Genomic DNA, 17,043 nt, shown 5'->3' with positions numbered 1-17,043 from the left:
ATGTGTACTATCTACAAAATGCACTGTAGGAACTCACCAAAGTTCCTGAGACAATACCTTCCAAATCCACGACTACCACCACCAAGGAGGAAAGAGCAGCAGATACTGGGAACCCCACCACCTGGAGGTTCCCTCCAAGTCACTCACCACCCTGATTTGGAAATATATCGCCATTCCTTCACTGTTGCTGGGGCAACACCCTGGAACTCCCTCCCTAACAGCACAGTGGGTGTCGCTACACCACAGGGACTACAGCGGTTCAAGAAGGCAACTCACCACCACCTTCTGAAGGGCAACTAGGGATGGGCAATAAATGCTGGTCCAACCAACGACGCCCACATCTCATAAATGAATTTTAAAAAATCTACTGAAAATGCTTTCTCGATACGCCTGATGCCCTAGCTCCAATCAACAACGTCATCATCTCATCAAGCTGCAAACTAATTAACTCCCCAGGGAATCCCCTTAATCAACACAAAATTGCATTAGCCCAGCTATTTACGATGGTTAATTGCATCTCTGGCTCCCAAAAGCTTTGTCTTTCAACCTAATAATTTTTAAAAACATGATTTCAGCAGTCAAACACATGCTAACCCAGTCTTTTAACCCTTACTTCATCAAATACTTATAATACAATATATCCGAAATTCTTAAGCTCATCACACTATCTAATCATAGCCAGAAAATCACCTTCAATAGCGTTTTTCCTCATTCCCACCTTGGTACCTCTGGTGACTGCCTGAGACTAACTGTTTGCACTCTGTGTCATAATTAACCCCAAGATGAACTCCCGACTGCTTATTTCCACATCTGTGATGTTGCTCAACTGTGCCTATATAAATTCACCCTCATCAATACTTTTATTACCTCGACACATTACTGTTCAAATACATGCTAGGTTGGCCTCCCAAGTTCTATCCTTCTTAAATGCTAGATCATCCAAAAACTCTGTTGACTGTGTCCGAATACACACCAGGTCCCATTCACCACCATCCTGGAGCACACAAGCTTGCATTGGTTCCCAGTTAAATAACACCTCCATTTTAAAATTCTTATCTTGTCTTCAAATGCTCCTCCATTCCTCTGTAATCGCCTTTCGGCCCTCCTAGGTATCCTCACTCCACTAAATCTGGATGCTCAAGTTTTCCAATTTGAATTGTCCCACCACAGGTGGCCATGTATTCAACCTCTTAGGCCATAATTCTGGAATTCCCTCAATGAAGATCACCACCACTCTTACCTCCTTTAAGATGTTCCTTAAAATCTACTTTTTTGACCAAGGTTTTGAGCATCACCCATAACATCTCCTTGTGTGATTCAGTGTCAGATGTTACTCGATAATGTTCCTACAAAATGCCTTGGGATGGTTTAATCTGTTAAAGGTATAATATATATTCTTTGAAATTTAGAGTACCCAATTCTTTTTTTTTTCAATTAAGGGGCAATTTAGCATGGCCAATCCACCTACCCTGCAGGTCATTGGGTTGTGGGGATGAGACCCATGCAGACATGGGGAGAATGTGTAAATTCCAGAGTCTGGGGCAGTGCTAACCAAAAAGGTATAATATAAATACAAATTTTTGTTGCAACAAATTGTCTATAAGGGTCATATATTGCACCACAATTTTCTGTCAAATTACTGATTAGGCTGGCATTTTCTGCTGTCAATGTGCAAATGGTACAGTAACTGCAAGCAAGGGGCAGGTATGTGGTGAAATGCCAAAGTTGCGCACTCCACTGTTGGCTTCATGAAAAAGGGCATCTTTTTTTTAGGCACTTGCTGTATATTCCCATTAAATGCTGCACAGACAGGTAGGTCTTGTCATTACATGTTGCAAGTACTCATTTAATGATGTGATCATTGTTAATAACTGCCAATCAGACTTCCGGGTGCGGCGATGACCAGCTGAGTCGCACGTTTCGGCAGCTCCCGGTGAAACGGACTTTTGGGCTCTTGATAGGAGCCCCAACGGCAATTTTAACGGCTAAAAACACCGTGCGGGAAACCAGAAGGGAATTCCCCCTGGACACGGATGGAAAAAGGAGAGGAAAGTGGCCGGATTGCAGCGGATCCTTTGGAACAGCGGCAAGGAAGGCAAGCAAAAACCAAGATGGCGTCGGAAGGTGGCAGTTTCACATGGGGCCCTGAACAACAAGAGTTCTTGAAATGCTGCGTGGAAGAGATAAAAAAGGAAATGAAGAAAGAGCTGTTGGCCCCGATACTACAGGCGATTGAAGGGCTAAAGGAGGAACAAAAGACCCAGGAGCGGGAGCTTCGGGTCGTGAAGGCGAAGGCAGCCGAGAATGAGGACGATATACAGGGCCTGGTGGTGAAGACGGAGACGCATGAGGCACATCAGAAACGATGTGTGGAGAGGTTGGAGGCACTGGAAAACAACGCAAGGAGGAACAACCTGAGGATTCTTGGTCTTCCTGAAGGTGTGGAGGGTGCGGACGTCGGGGCATATGTGAGCACGATGCTGCACTCGTTAATGGGAGCGGAGGCCCCGGCGGGTCCGTTGGAGGTGGAGGGAGCATACCGAGTTATGGCGCGAGGACCGAGAGCAGGAGAAACTCCCAGAGCCATAGTGGTGAGATTCCTCCGTTTTAAGGATAGAGAAATGGTCCTTAGATGGGCGAAGAAAACTCGGAGCAGTAAATGGGAGAACGCAGTGATCCGCGTTTATCAAGACTGGAGTGCGGAGATGGCGAGAAGGAGGGCGAGCTTTAATCGGGCCAAGGCGGTGCTTCATAAAAGGAAGATAAAATTTGGAATGCTGCAACCGGCAAGACTGTGGGTCACATATCAAGGGAGGCACCACTACTTTGAGACGGCGGATGAAGCGTGGACTTTTATTGTAGAAGAAAAACTGGAATGAGTGGATTATTAAAAAGAACGTTTGGACAAAGTGGTGGGGCGAATGGGGGGGGCGAAGAGGGGTTTTGTGTTCTAATCCTGCGGTGTGGTAACTTTTCTCTCTCCCACAGGGGGTGATGGGGGGAGGTGGGGAGGGAGAGGAGATGGGGCGTTGGCCATGGGGGGCGGGGCCAAGGGAGAAGCGCGGGCTTGGCTCCCGCGCTATGATAATTATGGCGGGAATAGAGAAGCAGGAAGGAGGGGGCGTCGCACGGTGCGAGCCGTGGTCACGGGGGGAAGCCGAGGTCAGCCAGAGTTTGCTGACTTCTGGGAGCAACATGGGGGGAGTAATTACGCTAGCGGGGGGTCTAGCGGGGGGGGGGGGGGGGGGGGGGGTGGGAGGGGGGAATTACTGGGTTGCTGCTGCTGGGGAAAGGGGGGAGCGGGTACGGGAGAGGATGGGCGGGGGGGCACCGCCTGGGGGAGATACAGCTGCGTGGGAACTGGGTGAGAAGCTGGAAAAAGATGATGGCTAATCGGCAAGGGGGGGGGGGTGGGAAGCCCCCCAACTCGGCTGATCACGTGGAACGTGAGAGGGCTCAACGGGCCGATAAAGAGGGCACGGGTACTCGCACACCTTAAGAAACTTAAAGCAGATGTGGTTATGTTACAGGAAACGCACCTGAAACTGATAGACCAGGTTAGGCTGCGCAAAGGGTGGGTGGGGCAGGTGTTCCATTCGGGGCTAGATGCGAAAAACAGGGGGGTGGCTATATTAGTGGGGAAGCGGGTTATGTTCGAGGCAAAGACTATAGTGGCGGATAACGGGGGTAGATACGTGATGGTGAGTGGCAAACTACAGGGAGAGACGGTGGTTTTGGTAAACGTGTATGCCCCGAACTGGGACGATGCCAATTTTATGAGGCGGATGCTAGGACGCATTCCGGACCTGGAGACGGGAAAGCTGATAATGGGGGGAGACTTTAACACGGTGTTGGAACCAGGGCTGGATAGGTCGAAGTCCAGGACTGGAAGGAGGCCGGCAGCAGCCAAGGTGCTTAAGGATTTTATGGAGCAGATGGGAGGTGTGGACCCGTGGAGATTCAGTAGACCTAGGAGTAAGGAGTTCTCGTTTTTCTCCTATGTCCATAAAGTCTATTCGCGCATAGACTTTTTCGTGCTGGGTAGGGCATTGATCCCGAAGGTGAGGGGAACGGAGTATACGGCTATAGCCATTTCGGATCACGCCCCACACTGGGTGGACTTGGAGATAGGGGAGGAAACAGGAGGGCGCCCACCCTGGAGAATGGACATGGGACTAATGGCGGATGAGGGGGTGTGTCTAAGGGTGAGGGGATGTATTGAAAAGTACTTGGAACTCAATGACAATGGGGAGGTCCAGGTGGGAGTGGTCTGGGAGGCGTTGAAGGCGGTGGTTCGGGGGGAGCTGATATCAATAAGGGCACATAAAGGGAAGCAGGAGAGTAAGGAACGGGAGCGGTTGCTGCAAGAACCTTTGAGGGTGGACAGACAATATGCGGAAGCACCGGAGGAGGGACTGTACAGGGAAAGGCAAAGGCTGCATGTGGAATTTGACTTGCTGACTACAGGCACTGCAGAGGCACAATGGAGGAAGGCACAGGGTGTACAGTATGAATATGGGGAGAAGGCGAGCAGGTTGCTGGCACACCAATTGAGGAAAAGGGGAGCAGCGAGGGAAATAGGGGGAGTGAGGGACGAGGAAGGAGAGATGGAGCGGGGAGCGGAGAGAGTGAATGAAGTGTTCAAGACATTTTATAAAAAATTATATGAAGCTCAACCCCCGGATGGGAGGGAGAGAATGATGGACTTTTTGGATCGGCTGGAAATTCCCAAGGTGAAAGAGCAGGAAAGGGTGGGACTGGGAGCACAGATCGAGGTAGAAGAAGTGGTGAAAGGAATTAGGAGCATGCAGACGGGAAAGGCCCCGGGACCGGACGGATTCCCAGTCGAATTTTATAGAAAATATTTGGACTTGCTCGCCCCGGTACTGACGAGGACCTTTAATGAGGCAAAGGAAAGGGGACAACTGCCCCCGACTATGTCTGAAGCAACGATATCGCTTCTCTTAAAGAAGGAAAAGGACCCGCTACAATGCGGGTCCTACAGACCAATTTCCCTCCTAAATGTGGATGCCAAGGTCCTGGCCAAGGTAATGGCAATGAGAATAGAGGAATGTGTCCCGGGGGTGGTTCACGAGGACCAAACTGGGTTTGTGAAGGGGAGACAGCTGAACACGAATATACGGAGGCTGTTAGGGGTAATGATGATGGCCCCACCAGAGGGTGAAACAGAGTTAGTAGTGGCGATGGATGCCGAGAAAGCATTTGATAGAGTGGAATGGGATTATTCGTGGGAGGTGTTGAGGAGATTTGGTTTTGGAGAGGGGTATGTTAGATGGGTGCAGCTATTGTATAGGGCCCCAGTGGCGAGTGTGGTCACGAATGGACGGGGATCGGCATATTTTCGGCTCCATAGAGGGACAAGGCAGGGATGCCCTCTGTCCCCATTACTGTTTGCACTGGCGATTGAGCCCCTGGCGATAGCGCTGAGGGGTTCCAAGAAGTGGAGGGGAGTACTTAGGGGAGGAGAAGAACACCGGGTATCTTTGTATGCGGACGATTTGCTACTATATGTGGCGGATCCGGCGGAGGCGATGCCAGAAATAATGCGGATACTTGGGGAGTTTGGGGATTTTTCAGGGTATAAATTGAATATGGGGAAGAGTGAGCTGTTTGTGGTGCATCCTGGGGAGCAGAGTAGAGAAATAGAGGACCTACCGTTGAGGAAGGTAACAAGAGACTTTCGTTACCTGGGGATCCGGATAGCTAAGAATTGGGGCACACTGCACAGGTTAAATTTAACGCGGTTGGTGGAACAGATGGAGGAAGATTTCAAGAGATGGGATATGGTAGCCCTGTCAATGGCAGGGAGGGTGCAGGCGGTTAAGATGGTGGTCCTCCCGAGATTCCTCTTTGTGTTTCAGTGCCTCCCGGTGGTGATCACGAAGGCTTTTTTTAAAAGGATTGAAAAGAGCATCATGGGTTTTGTTTGGGCCGGGAAGACCCCGAGAGTGAGGAAGGGATTCTTACAGCGTAGCAGGGATAGGGGGGGCTGGCACTACCGAGCCTAAGTGAGTACTATTGGGCCGCTAATATTTCAATGGTGAGTAAGTGGATGGGAGAGGAGGAGGGAGCGGCGTGGAAGAGATTAGAGAGGGCGTCCTGTAGGGGGACTAGCCTGCAGGCTATGGTGACAGCCCCATTGCCGTTCTCACCGAGGAACTACACCACAAGCCCGGTGGTGGTAGCTACACTGAAGATTTGGGGACAGTGGAGACGGCATAGGGGAAAGACTGGAGCTTTGGGGGGGTCCCCGATAAGAAACAACCATAGGTTTGCCCCGGGGGGAATGGATGGGGGATATGGAATGTGGCAAAGAGCAGGAATAACGCAACTGAAAGATCTATTTGTGGATGGGAAGTTCGCGAGTCTGGGAGCGCTGACCGAGAAATATGGGTTGCCCCAAGGGAATGCATTCAGGTATATGCAACTGAGGGCTTTTGCGAGGCAACAGGTGAGGGATTTTCCGCAGCTCCCGACACAAGAGGTGCAGGACAGAGTGATCTCAAAGACATGGGTGGGGGATGGTAAGGTGTCAGATATATATAGGGAAATGAGGGACGAAGGGGAGACTATGGTAGATGAACTAAAAGGGAAATGGGAAGAAGAGCTGGGGGAGGAGATCGAGGAGGGGCTGTGGGCGGATGCCCTAAGCAGGGTAAACTCGTCGTCCTCGTGTGCCAGGCTAAGCCTGATTCAGTTTAAGGTATTACACAGGGCGCATATGACTGGAGCGCGGCTCAGTAAATTTTCTGGGGTGGAGGATAGGTGTGCGAGGTGCTCGAGAAGCCCAGCGAATCATACCCATATGTTTTGGTCATGCCCGGCACTACAGAGGTTTTGGATGGGGGTGACAAAGGTGCTTTCAAAAGTAGTGGGGGTCCGGGTCGAACCAAGCTGGGGGTTGGCTATATTTGGGGTAGCACAAGAGCCGGGAGTGCAGGAGGCGAGAGAGGCCGATGTTTTGGCCTTTGCGTCCCTAGTAGCCCGGCGCAGGATATTGCTAATGTGGAAGGAAGCCAAGCCCCCGGGGGTGGAGACCTGGATAAATGACATGGCGGGGTTTATAAAGCTAGAGCGGATTAAGTTCGTCCTAAGGGGGTCGGCTCAAGGGTTCACCAGGTGGTGGCAACCGTTCGTCGAATACCTTGCGGATAGATAGATGGAAGGGGAAAAAGAAGGCAGCAGCAGCAGCCCAGGATTTGGGGGTGGGGGGGGTGGGCGGGGGGGGGGTGTAACTTGTGACAAGGCAGTTGCCAATTAGGGCTAGTTTTCATTTTTGTTATTTAATATTTATTCATTTTTTGTTTTTTGCTTATATAAAATAGGTCATTGTTATTTGTGCTGTTATAATATTGTGTAAAGGATGCACAATGTACTGTGTTGGTTGACCAAAAATTTTCAATAAAATATTTATTTAAAAAAAAATAACTGCCAATCAATCTCAATTCTTACTTTTTATTTCTGTCTTCCTTAATCCAATCTTTCTTTCCCTCTCTTTTTGTACCTGATCTGACATCAAATTCTTTCTCCTTTAATTCAACCTCGTTTTCAGACCTTCGTGTGGTTATTTCCTGATCTTTAAAGAGATATCTGGTTGGTTCTCCTGTTCACTTAAGTCTCAAATGTCTTACGGCTTGGTTGCGCTGTTATCAGCTTGCACTTTCAGCAATTTGTACACAAAATATTTTTGAGCTGTAGGGTGCAGGGGCAATTCTAACTAATGACTCTGCAGAATGTGGTCCATTGCAAATAATTACACCTGATATGCAAGAAATTCCACAATAAAGTAAATCATGAGATTACAGATTACTGAATATGTAGAGTCACTCACAACAGAGAGCTTTCTGTAGCCGGCGGATCTTCATAGCTGTCCGGTAGGCAGAAAAACGTACGTTGTTTAAATCACCTGCATTAACGCAAATAGAACAATGTTTGAAGACAAGTGCAACTACCTCAGCCAATAATTAGATGGTCGAATCACAGAATAGTTACAGCACAGTAGGAGGCTATTCATCCCATTGAGTTCATGCTGGCACTTGCATTGGGAAATGGATATAGTCCCATAGCACATCCCATTCCAATAGTCCTGCAAATTTATTCCCTTCAGTTGCTTATTCAATTCCCTTTTGAAAGCCATGATTGAATACGACTCAACCAAATTTCAGGCATTCTAGATCCTAACCACTCGCTGCTTTTAGTTCTTTTGCCAATAACCCTAATTTGTGCCCTCTGTTTCTGGAAATGAAAACTAACTAGTTCAATCCTCATCCTTTTCATATTCTTTCATGAGTGTCACTGGCAGAGCCAGCATTTGTTGCTCATTCTTTATTCCCCTGAGGTGATAACGAGCCACATGAAATTACGAGTCATAGAAAAGGCACTTCGGCCCATCGTGTCTGTGCCGGTCAAAAACAATCACCCAAGTATTCTCATCCCATTTTCCATGGGATTAGAATCGTACCCATAAGTACGAGTTGATAGCCATTTCAGTAGGAGGACATTGATTGGGACCTGAATATTGATGGGTACAGGATATTTAGGAAGAGCAAGAATTGAGCAAAAGTTAGTTAATGATGGCCTGAACACAATAAAGGGGGATGACCCAAGTTCAGGAAACAAGGGTGTGGATGGGATACGGTAAAAGCAAGATGCCACTTGTGAGAGTCGTGTACAGACTCCCTTAAGTAACCATATGGTATGATGGAGTTAAAGTAAGCCATAATTGGAGTTTGTCAGAAAGGCACAGTGATAATCATGGGAGATTTTAATTTACAGAAAGACTGGAAAAGTCAGATAGGCAAAGGTGAAGTTTCCAGCATTCCGGACAACTACATCTGCAGGAAGTGCACCCAATTGCAGCTCCTTGCAGACCGCATGGATCAGTTGCAGCAGCATGGATGCATTTAGGAGCATGCAGGTGGCACAAAACATCATAGACAGGAGTTTCTGGGACGTGGTCACACCCAAGATGCAGGTAGATAGATGGGTGATGGCTAGAAGGGGCAGGCAGTCAGTGCAGGAATCCCCTGTGACTGTCCCTCTCTAACAAGTGTACCATTTTGGATACTGTTGGAGAGGGGGGCTATCAGGGGGAAACAGCAGCAGAAGCCAGAGCAATGGCACCATGGTTGGCTCTGTTGTTCAGCAGGGAGGGACATAGCGCAGAAGAGCAATAGTTATAGGGGACTCCATAGTCAGAGGCACAGATAGGCGCTTCTGTGGACGTGAAAGAGATTCCAGGATGGTATGTTGCCTCCCTGGTGCCAGGGTCCAGGATGTCTATGAATGGGCAGGGGGCATTCTGAAAGGGGGGGGGTGAAGAACCAGAGGTTGTGGTACATATTGGTACTAATGTCGTAGGCAGTAAGAGTGAGGAGGCCCCGCAGCAGGAGTTCAGGGAATTAGGAAGAAAGTTAAAAAACAGGACCTCTAGGGTTGTAATCTTGGGAATACTCCCTGTGCCATGTGCCAGTGGGGCTAGAAATAGGAAGATAGTATAGCTAAACATGCAGCTACGCAGCTGGTGCAGGAGGGAGGGTTTCAGATATCTGGATCATTGGGATCTCTTCTGGCCAGGTAGGATCTGTACGGGGTGGGGGGGGGGGGGGGGGGGGGGGGTGGAGAGACTGATGGTCTGAAGTGCATTTGTTTCAATGCAAAAATTCTAACAGGTAAGGCAGATGAACCTAGAGCTTGGATTAATACTTGGGACTATGATGTTGCCATTAGAGACTTGGTTCAGGGAAGGACAAGATTGGTAGCTAAATGTTCCAAATTAGATGTCTCAAGTGTGATTGAGGGGGATGTAAAAGGGGTGGGAGAGTTGCACCACTGGTTAAGGAGAATATCACAGCTGTACTGTGGGAGGACATCTCAGAGGGCTCATGCAGCGAGGCAATATGGGTAGAGCTCAGAAATAGGAAGGTTGCAGTCACAATGTTGGGGGTTTACTACAGGCATCCCAACAGCCAGCGGGAGATAGAGGAACAGATATGTGGGCAGATTTTGGAAAGGTGTAAAAGCATCAGTGTTGTTGTGGTAGATGATTTTAACTTCCCCTATATTGATTGGGACTCACTTAATGCTCGGGGCTTGGATGGGGCAGAGATCGTAAGGAGTATCTAGGAGGGCTTCTTGAAATAATATTTAAATAGTCCAACTAGAGAAGGGGCTGTATTAGACTGGTATTGGGGAATGAGCTCGGTCAGATGGTCGAAGTTTCAGTAGGGGAGCATTTCAGGAACAGTGACCATAATTCAGTAAGTTGCTAAAAGGGAGAAGGCTAATTATATCAATATTAGGCAAGAATTGAAGACTCTAGATTGGGGGCGGATGTTTGAGAGTAAATCAACATCTGCATGTGGGAGGCTTTCAAATGTGAGTAGATTGGAAACCGGCATGTTCCTGTGAGGAAGAAGGATAAACATGGCATGTTTTGGGAACCTTGGATAACAAGGATATTGTGAGTCAAGCCCAAAAGAAAAAGGAAGCATCTGAAAGGGCTAGAAGGCTCGGAACAGACAAAGCCAGTGAGGAATACAAGGAAAGTAGGATGAAACTTAAAAAAGGAGTCAGGAGGGTTAAAAGGGATCACGAAAAGTCATTGGCAAACAGAATTAAGGAACGCCCCATTTTTATACGTATATAAAGAGCAAGAGGGTAGCCAGGGAAAGGGTTGGCCCACTCAAGGTTAGGGGAGGGAATGGAAGTGTGGAGCCAGAGGAAATGGGCGAGGTACTAAATGAGTACCTTGCATCAGTATTCACCAAAGAGAAGGACTTGGTGGATGGTGAGTCTGGGGAAGGGTGTGTAGATAGTCTGGGTCACACTGAGATCAAAAAGGAGGTGGTGTTGGGCGTCTTGAAAAACATTAAGGTAGATAAGTTCCCAGGGCCTGATTTACCCCAGAATACTGAGGGAGCCAAGGGAGGAAATTGCTGGGCCGTGACAGGAATCTTTGTTTCTTCACTGGCTACAGGTGAGGTCCCAAGGGACTGGAGAATAGCTAATGTTCTTTGTTTGTTTAAGAAGGGCAGCAAGAGGGCAGCACGGTGGCGCAGTGGATTAGCCCTGCAGCCTCATGGCGCCGAGGTCCCAGGTTCGATCACGGCTCTGGGTACACTGTCCGTGTGGAGTTTGCACATTCTCCCCGTGTTAGCGTGGGTTTCGCCCCCACAACCCAAAGATGTGCAGGCTAGGTGGATTGGCCACGGTAAATTGCCCCTTAATTGGAAAAAATGAATTGGGTACACTAAATTTATTAAAAGAAAGAAAAAAAAGAAGTGTAGTAAGGATAATCCAGGAAATTACAGGCGGTGAACCTTAGGTCAGTGGTAGAGAAACTATTGGAGTTTTTCGAGGAAGTAATGAAGATGATTGATGAAGGGAGGGCAGTGGATGTTGTCAATATGGACTTCAGTAAGGCCTTTGACAAGGCCCTCATGGCAGACTGGTACTGAAGATGAAGTCACATGGGATCAGAGGTGAGGTGGCAAGATGGATACATAACTGGCTTGATCATAGAAGACAGGGGTAGCAGTGGAAGGGTGCTTTTTTCAATGGAGGCTTGTGGCTAGTGGCGTTCCGCAGGGATCAGTGCTGGGACTTTTGATGTTCGTAGTACATATAAATGATTTGGAGGAAAATGTAACTGGTCTGATTAGTAAGTTTGCTAACACAAAGGTTGGAGAAATTGCAGACAGTGATGAGGACTATCAGAGGATACAGCAGGATATAGATCAGTTGGAGACTTGGGCAGAGAGATGGCAGATGGAGTTTAATCCAGATAAATGTGAGGTAATGCATTTTGGAAGGTGTAATACAGGTGAGAAATATACAGTAAATGGCAGAATTCTTAAGAGTATTGACAGGCAGAGGGATCTGGGTGTACAGATCCACAGGTCACTGAAAGTGGCAACGCAGGTGGAGAAGGTAGTCAAGAAAACAGATGGCATCCTTGCCTTCACTGACCGTGGCATTGAGTATAAAAATTGGCAAGTCATGCTGTAGTTGTATAGAACCTTAGTTAGGCCACACTTGGAATATAGTGTTCAATTCTGATCGCCACACTACCAGAAGGATGTGCAGACTTTGGAGAGGGTACATAAGAGGTTTCCCAGGATGTTGCGGTATGAAGAGCATTAGCTATGAGGAGAGGTTGGATAAACTTGGTTTGTTCTCACTGGAACGATGGTGGTTGAGGTGCACCCTGGTAGAAGTCTACAAAATTATGAGGGGTATGGACAGAGTGGATAGTCAGAAGCTTTTTTCCCAGGTGTTTCCGAGTCAATTACTAGGGGACATAGGTTTAAGTTGTGAAGGGCAAAATTTAGAGGAGATGTGTGAGGGAAGTTTTCTTACACAGAGGGTAGTGGATGCCTGGAACTCCCTGCCAGAGGAAGTGGTGGAAGCAGGTACGATAGTGACGCTTAAGGGGCGTCTTGACAAATACATGAATAGGATGGGAATAGAGGGAGACGGATCCTGGAAGTGTAGAAGATTTTAGGTTAGACTGGCAGCATGGTTGGCATAGGCCTGGAGGGCAGAAGGGCTGTACTTTTCTTTGTTCTTTGTGGCATAGATGAGGAGTTCATTGAATGTTTTCAGAATAGTTTCTTTGGACAGCATGTTCTGGTATTGTGCAATGATATTGGAGTAATTAATGATCTCATACTGAAGGCTCTCCTAGATAGCAGGAACCATAATATGATTGAATTTTACATTCATTTTGATGAAAGAATGGGTCAGAGACTGTAAATAAGGGAACCTACGAGGACAAAAAGCAGAGCTGACAACAGTGAATTAGCAAATTAGGTTAAGGGATAGGTCAATAGAGATGCAGTGATATTTAAGGTGATATTTTAGAATGCACAGAATAGATACATTCCAAAGAGTAAGAAAAAGTCCAAGCGACAGAACCCCCGAACTAGAAAGATAGTATCAAGAAGAGGGTCACATATTTTAAGTTGAACAGCTGTGTGCCAGAGGATTGGAGTCTGACAAGATAGAAGTCTACTGGATCAGCTCTTGAAAGGGTCTCTAAAAGTACCTACACAGAAGACCGCAAGGAAACCTGTTTTGTTAACTTTATTTATAAGTGGCAGTTAAGTATATTGGATTCTCTCAAGGTTAACGTGCAGTCGGCATTTAGGAAGGCAAATATAATGTTAGCATTTGTGTTGAGAGGGCGAGAGGGGCTCTGGTCAGACCCCATTTGGAGTATTGTGAGCTGTTTTGGGATCTGTATCTAAGGAAGGGTGTGCTGGCTTTGGAGAGGGTCCAGAGGAGGTTCACAAGAATGATCCCTGGAATGAAGAGCTTGTCGTTTGATGAATGGTTGAGGACACTGGGTCTGTACTCATTGGAGTTTAGAAGGATGAGGAGGGGATCTTATTGAAACTTACAGAATACTGAGAGGCCTGGATAGAGTGGATGTGGAGAGAACGTTTCCACTTGTAGGAAAAACTAGAACCAGAGGACACAATCTCAGACTAAAAGGACAATCCTTTAAAACAGAGATGGGGAGGAATTTCTTCAGCCAGAGGGTGGTGAATCTGTGGAACTCTTTGCCGCAGAAGGCTGTGGAGGCCAAATTACTGAGTGCTTTTAAGACAGAGATAGATAGGTTCTTGATTAATAAGGGGATCAGGAGTTATGAGGAAAAGGCAGAAAAATGGGGATGTGACAAATTTCAGCCATGATTGATTGGCAGAGCAGACTCACTGGGCCGAAAGGTCTAATTCTGCTCCTATGTCTTATGTAATGGACTAATAGCTGGTCAGAGAGGAAGGTCTCGAAGAACATTGGATCTGAGGCACCCTGTATATTTTCACTACCGAGTTTAAGTCTGACTGGGACGATGTAACTCAGCCAGGTGCGGGCGTATCCCTCCGACTCTGCGAGCAGTTTTTTTTTCCTCATTCGGTTTAACGTCTAAATTGCCTTATACATTAGGGTCTCATTCCTGAAGTATTATTGCTAATTTGTTTGCCTGGTCTATATATAGATTAAAGTCACCAATTATTACTGTCGCACTCATGTTGCACTATTCTCTGATTCCCTGTTTAATGTCATCACCTACCTTACTACAATTGTTTGGAGGCCTATAGGCAACTCCCACTAATGTTTTACACCTCTTGGCGCTTCTTAGCTCCACCCATTCCTGTGAATCACGTGGGACATTTACTACATAAAGACACTGTATAAATACAACTTGTGGCTGTTACACCAATTTATCCTGCAAGAGAGGGAAGTGTGTCAGTGAGGATGCTGCAATGTGTTGGTCTGATGTGGCTATTATGGTTCAAATACCCGGCAGCCAGTTCACGTTGTGAAATGTGTGAAGCTTGCGTCAGTTTCTGGGCCAGCAAAATTAGCCCCATCCAGATTTAAGAATGAGAGCGTCAAACAGATAGACATAGAAAAAAAAAGTTGGATATAGAGAGGAGTTGGATGGTGAGACAGGGACAGACAAACAAGAACTTGTATTTGTAAGCTTTGGGTGAGCCCAGGTGTAAGACCATATGAAATATGAACAGGATTAGGTCATTCTTTGGATTTATTCTATTGTCACGTGTACCAAGGTATAGTGGGCGGCATGGTAGCACAGTGGTTAGCACTGTTGCTTCACAGCGCCAGGGACTTGGGTTCAATTCCCAGCTTGGGTCACTGTCTGTGTGGAATCTGCACGTTCCCCCATGTCTGCGTGGATTTCCTCCGGGTGCGCCGGTTTCCTCCCACAAGTTCCGAAGGACTTGCTTGTTAGGTGAATTGGACATTCTGAATTCTCCCTCAGTGTACCTGAACATGTGCCGGAATGTGGCGACTAGGGGATTTTCACAGTAACTCCATTGCAGTGTTAATGTAAGCCTACTTGTGACAATAATAAAGATTATTATTATTGTTGTATTGTTCTGCTTGTCCAGACAGATCATTCGATACATGAGGGAAAAAAAACATAGGACATAAATAAATACACAATATAAATATAATAATATTTAATATTTGCTATTGTCACAAGTAGGCTTACATTAACACTGCAATGAAGTTACTGTGAAAATATATGGACACAGGCATTGGGTGAAGCAAACAGGAGTGCAAGCTTGCTTATCCATTCACTAGGATTTTGGCTGATTCAACATTTCTAATGTCCACTTTCCTGCCCGTTCCCTGTAACCTTTGATTCCCTTACTGATCAATAATCTGTCTATCTCAGCCTTAAATATACACAGAGTTCTCTGTGGCAAGGAGTTCCAAATACTCACAATCCTCCGAGAGAAGAAATTTTGCCTCATCTCAGTCTTAACTGAGCACCCCTTCATTCTGAGACGATGCCCTCTGGTCCTAGACTCTCCCATGAGGGGAAACATCCTCTCAGCATTTACCCTGTCAAGCCCCTTGAGAATTCTATATGTTTCAATCAGGTCAACACTCATTTTTCTAAATTCCAATGAGTAGAGTCCCAACCTGTTTAACCTTTGCTCATAAGACAATCCCTCCACACCAGGGATCATCCAAGTGAACCTACTCTGAACCGCCTCCAATTAAATGATATATTCCCTTAAACAGGGGACAAAAATTGCTCACAGTACTCCAGATCTCACCAGTACCTTGTGCAGTTGCAGTCAGACTTCCCTACTCTTATACTCCAACCCCCTTGAAATAAGGATGCAGTATAATTTGGATTAGTGTGAGGTTATTCACTTTGGAAACAAAAACAGGAAGGCAGATTACTACTTGAATGGTTGTAAATTGGGAGAGGGGAGTGTGCAGCGGGACCTGGGTGTCCTTGTGCACCATTCGCTGAAGGTAAGTATGCAGGTGCAGCAGGTGGTAAAGAAAGCTAATGGTATGTTGGCCTTCATTGCGAGAGGGTTCGAGTGTAGAAGCAGGGATGTGTTGCTGCAATTGTACAGGGCCTTGGTGAAGCCACACCTGGAGTATTATGTGCAGTTTTGGTCTTCTCTGAGGAAGGATGTTCTTGCTCTCGAGGGAGTGCAACCAAGGTTTACCAGACTGATTCCAGGGATGGCGGGACTGTCATATGAGGAGAGATTGACTAGGTTGGGATTGTTCTCACTGGAGTTCAGAAGAATGAGGGGGGATCTCTTAGAGACTTATAAAATTCTAACAGGTCTAGACAGGGAAGATGTTACCAATGATGGGTGTGTCCAGATCCAGGGGTCACAGTCTGAGGATTCAGGGTAAACCATTTCGGACAGAGATAAGGAGGCATTTCTTCACACAAAGAGTGGTGAGCCTGTGGAATTAATTGTCACAGGGAATAGTTGATGCTAAAACTTTGAATATATTCAAGAGGCGGCTGGATATAGCACTTGGGGAGAATGGGATCAAAGGCTATGAGAGAAAGCAGGATTAGGCTACTGAGTTGGATGATCAGCCATGATCATGATCAATGGCGGAGCAGGCTTGAAGGGCCAAAAGGCCTCCTCCTGCTCCTATCTTCTATGTATCTATGTATGCAAGGGCCAACATTCCATCAGCCTTCCTGATTACCTGCTGCACCTGTGTGATAGCTTTGACTTTGGTTCACAAGTACCCCAAGTCTCTTTGTGTTGCAGCTTTCTGCAGTATTTCTTCATTTAAATAAGATTCTGTTCTTTTGTTCTCCCTTCCAAAATAAGAAAAACTTCACATTTTCCCTCATTATATCCCATTTGCCAACATTTTGCCCACTTATCCTATCAATATCTCTATACAAACTGTTTGTATCTCTCTTGCAACTTACCGTTCCACCTATTTTTGGCTGCAGTGCATTCACTTCCTTCCTCCAATTTATTAATATTAATATATTATTAATATTCATATATATATCATATATGTAGTAAACAGTTGGGGTCCCAGTACTGATCCTTGTGGAACCTCACTGGTTACAGGTCGCCAACCTGAAAAAGAACCCCTAATCCCCACTTGCTGTTTCTGCTACAAGCCAGTTCTTTATCCATGCCAATATGTTACCTCCAACACCATGGGCTCTTATCTTATGACTTAACCTTTTGTGAG

General features: G+C 46.7%; 1 protein-coding gene across 5 annotated transcripts in view; it reads right to left on the bottom strand.

Annotated features, from left to right (window-relative positions):
* The window catches only part of utrn (utrophin), a 770,758-nt gene that overhangs the window by 104,583 nt on the left and 649,132 nt on the right, over positions 1 to 17,043 (bottom strand). For all 5 annotated transcript variants that reach the window (XM_072507465.1, XM_072507476.1, XM_072507484.1 and 2 more), the window contains one exon: positions 7,853 to 7,927. In XM_072507465.1, coding sequence (XP_072363566.1) covers positions 7,853 to 7,927 — 75 coding nt within the window. The remainder of the gene's footprint in view (positions 1 to 7,852; positions 7,928 to 17,043) is intronic.

Source organism: Scyliorhinus torazame, chromosome 1, assembly GCF_047496885.1.
Source record: "Scyliorhinus torazame isolate Kashiwa2021f chromosome 1, sScyTor2.1, whole genome shotgun sequence".
NCBI lineage: Eukaryota > Metazoa > Chordata > Chondrichthyes > Carcharhiniformes > Scyliorhinidae > Scyliorhinus > Scyliorhinus torazame.
Note: the sequence above shows the minus strand (reverse complement) of the source record. Positions and strands in the feature narration are given on the sequence as shown.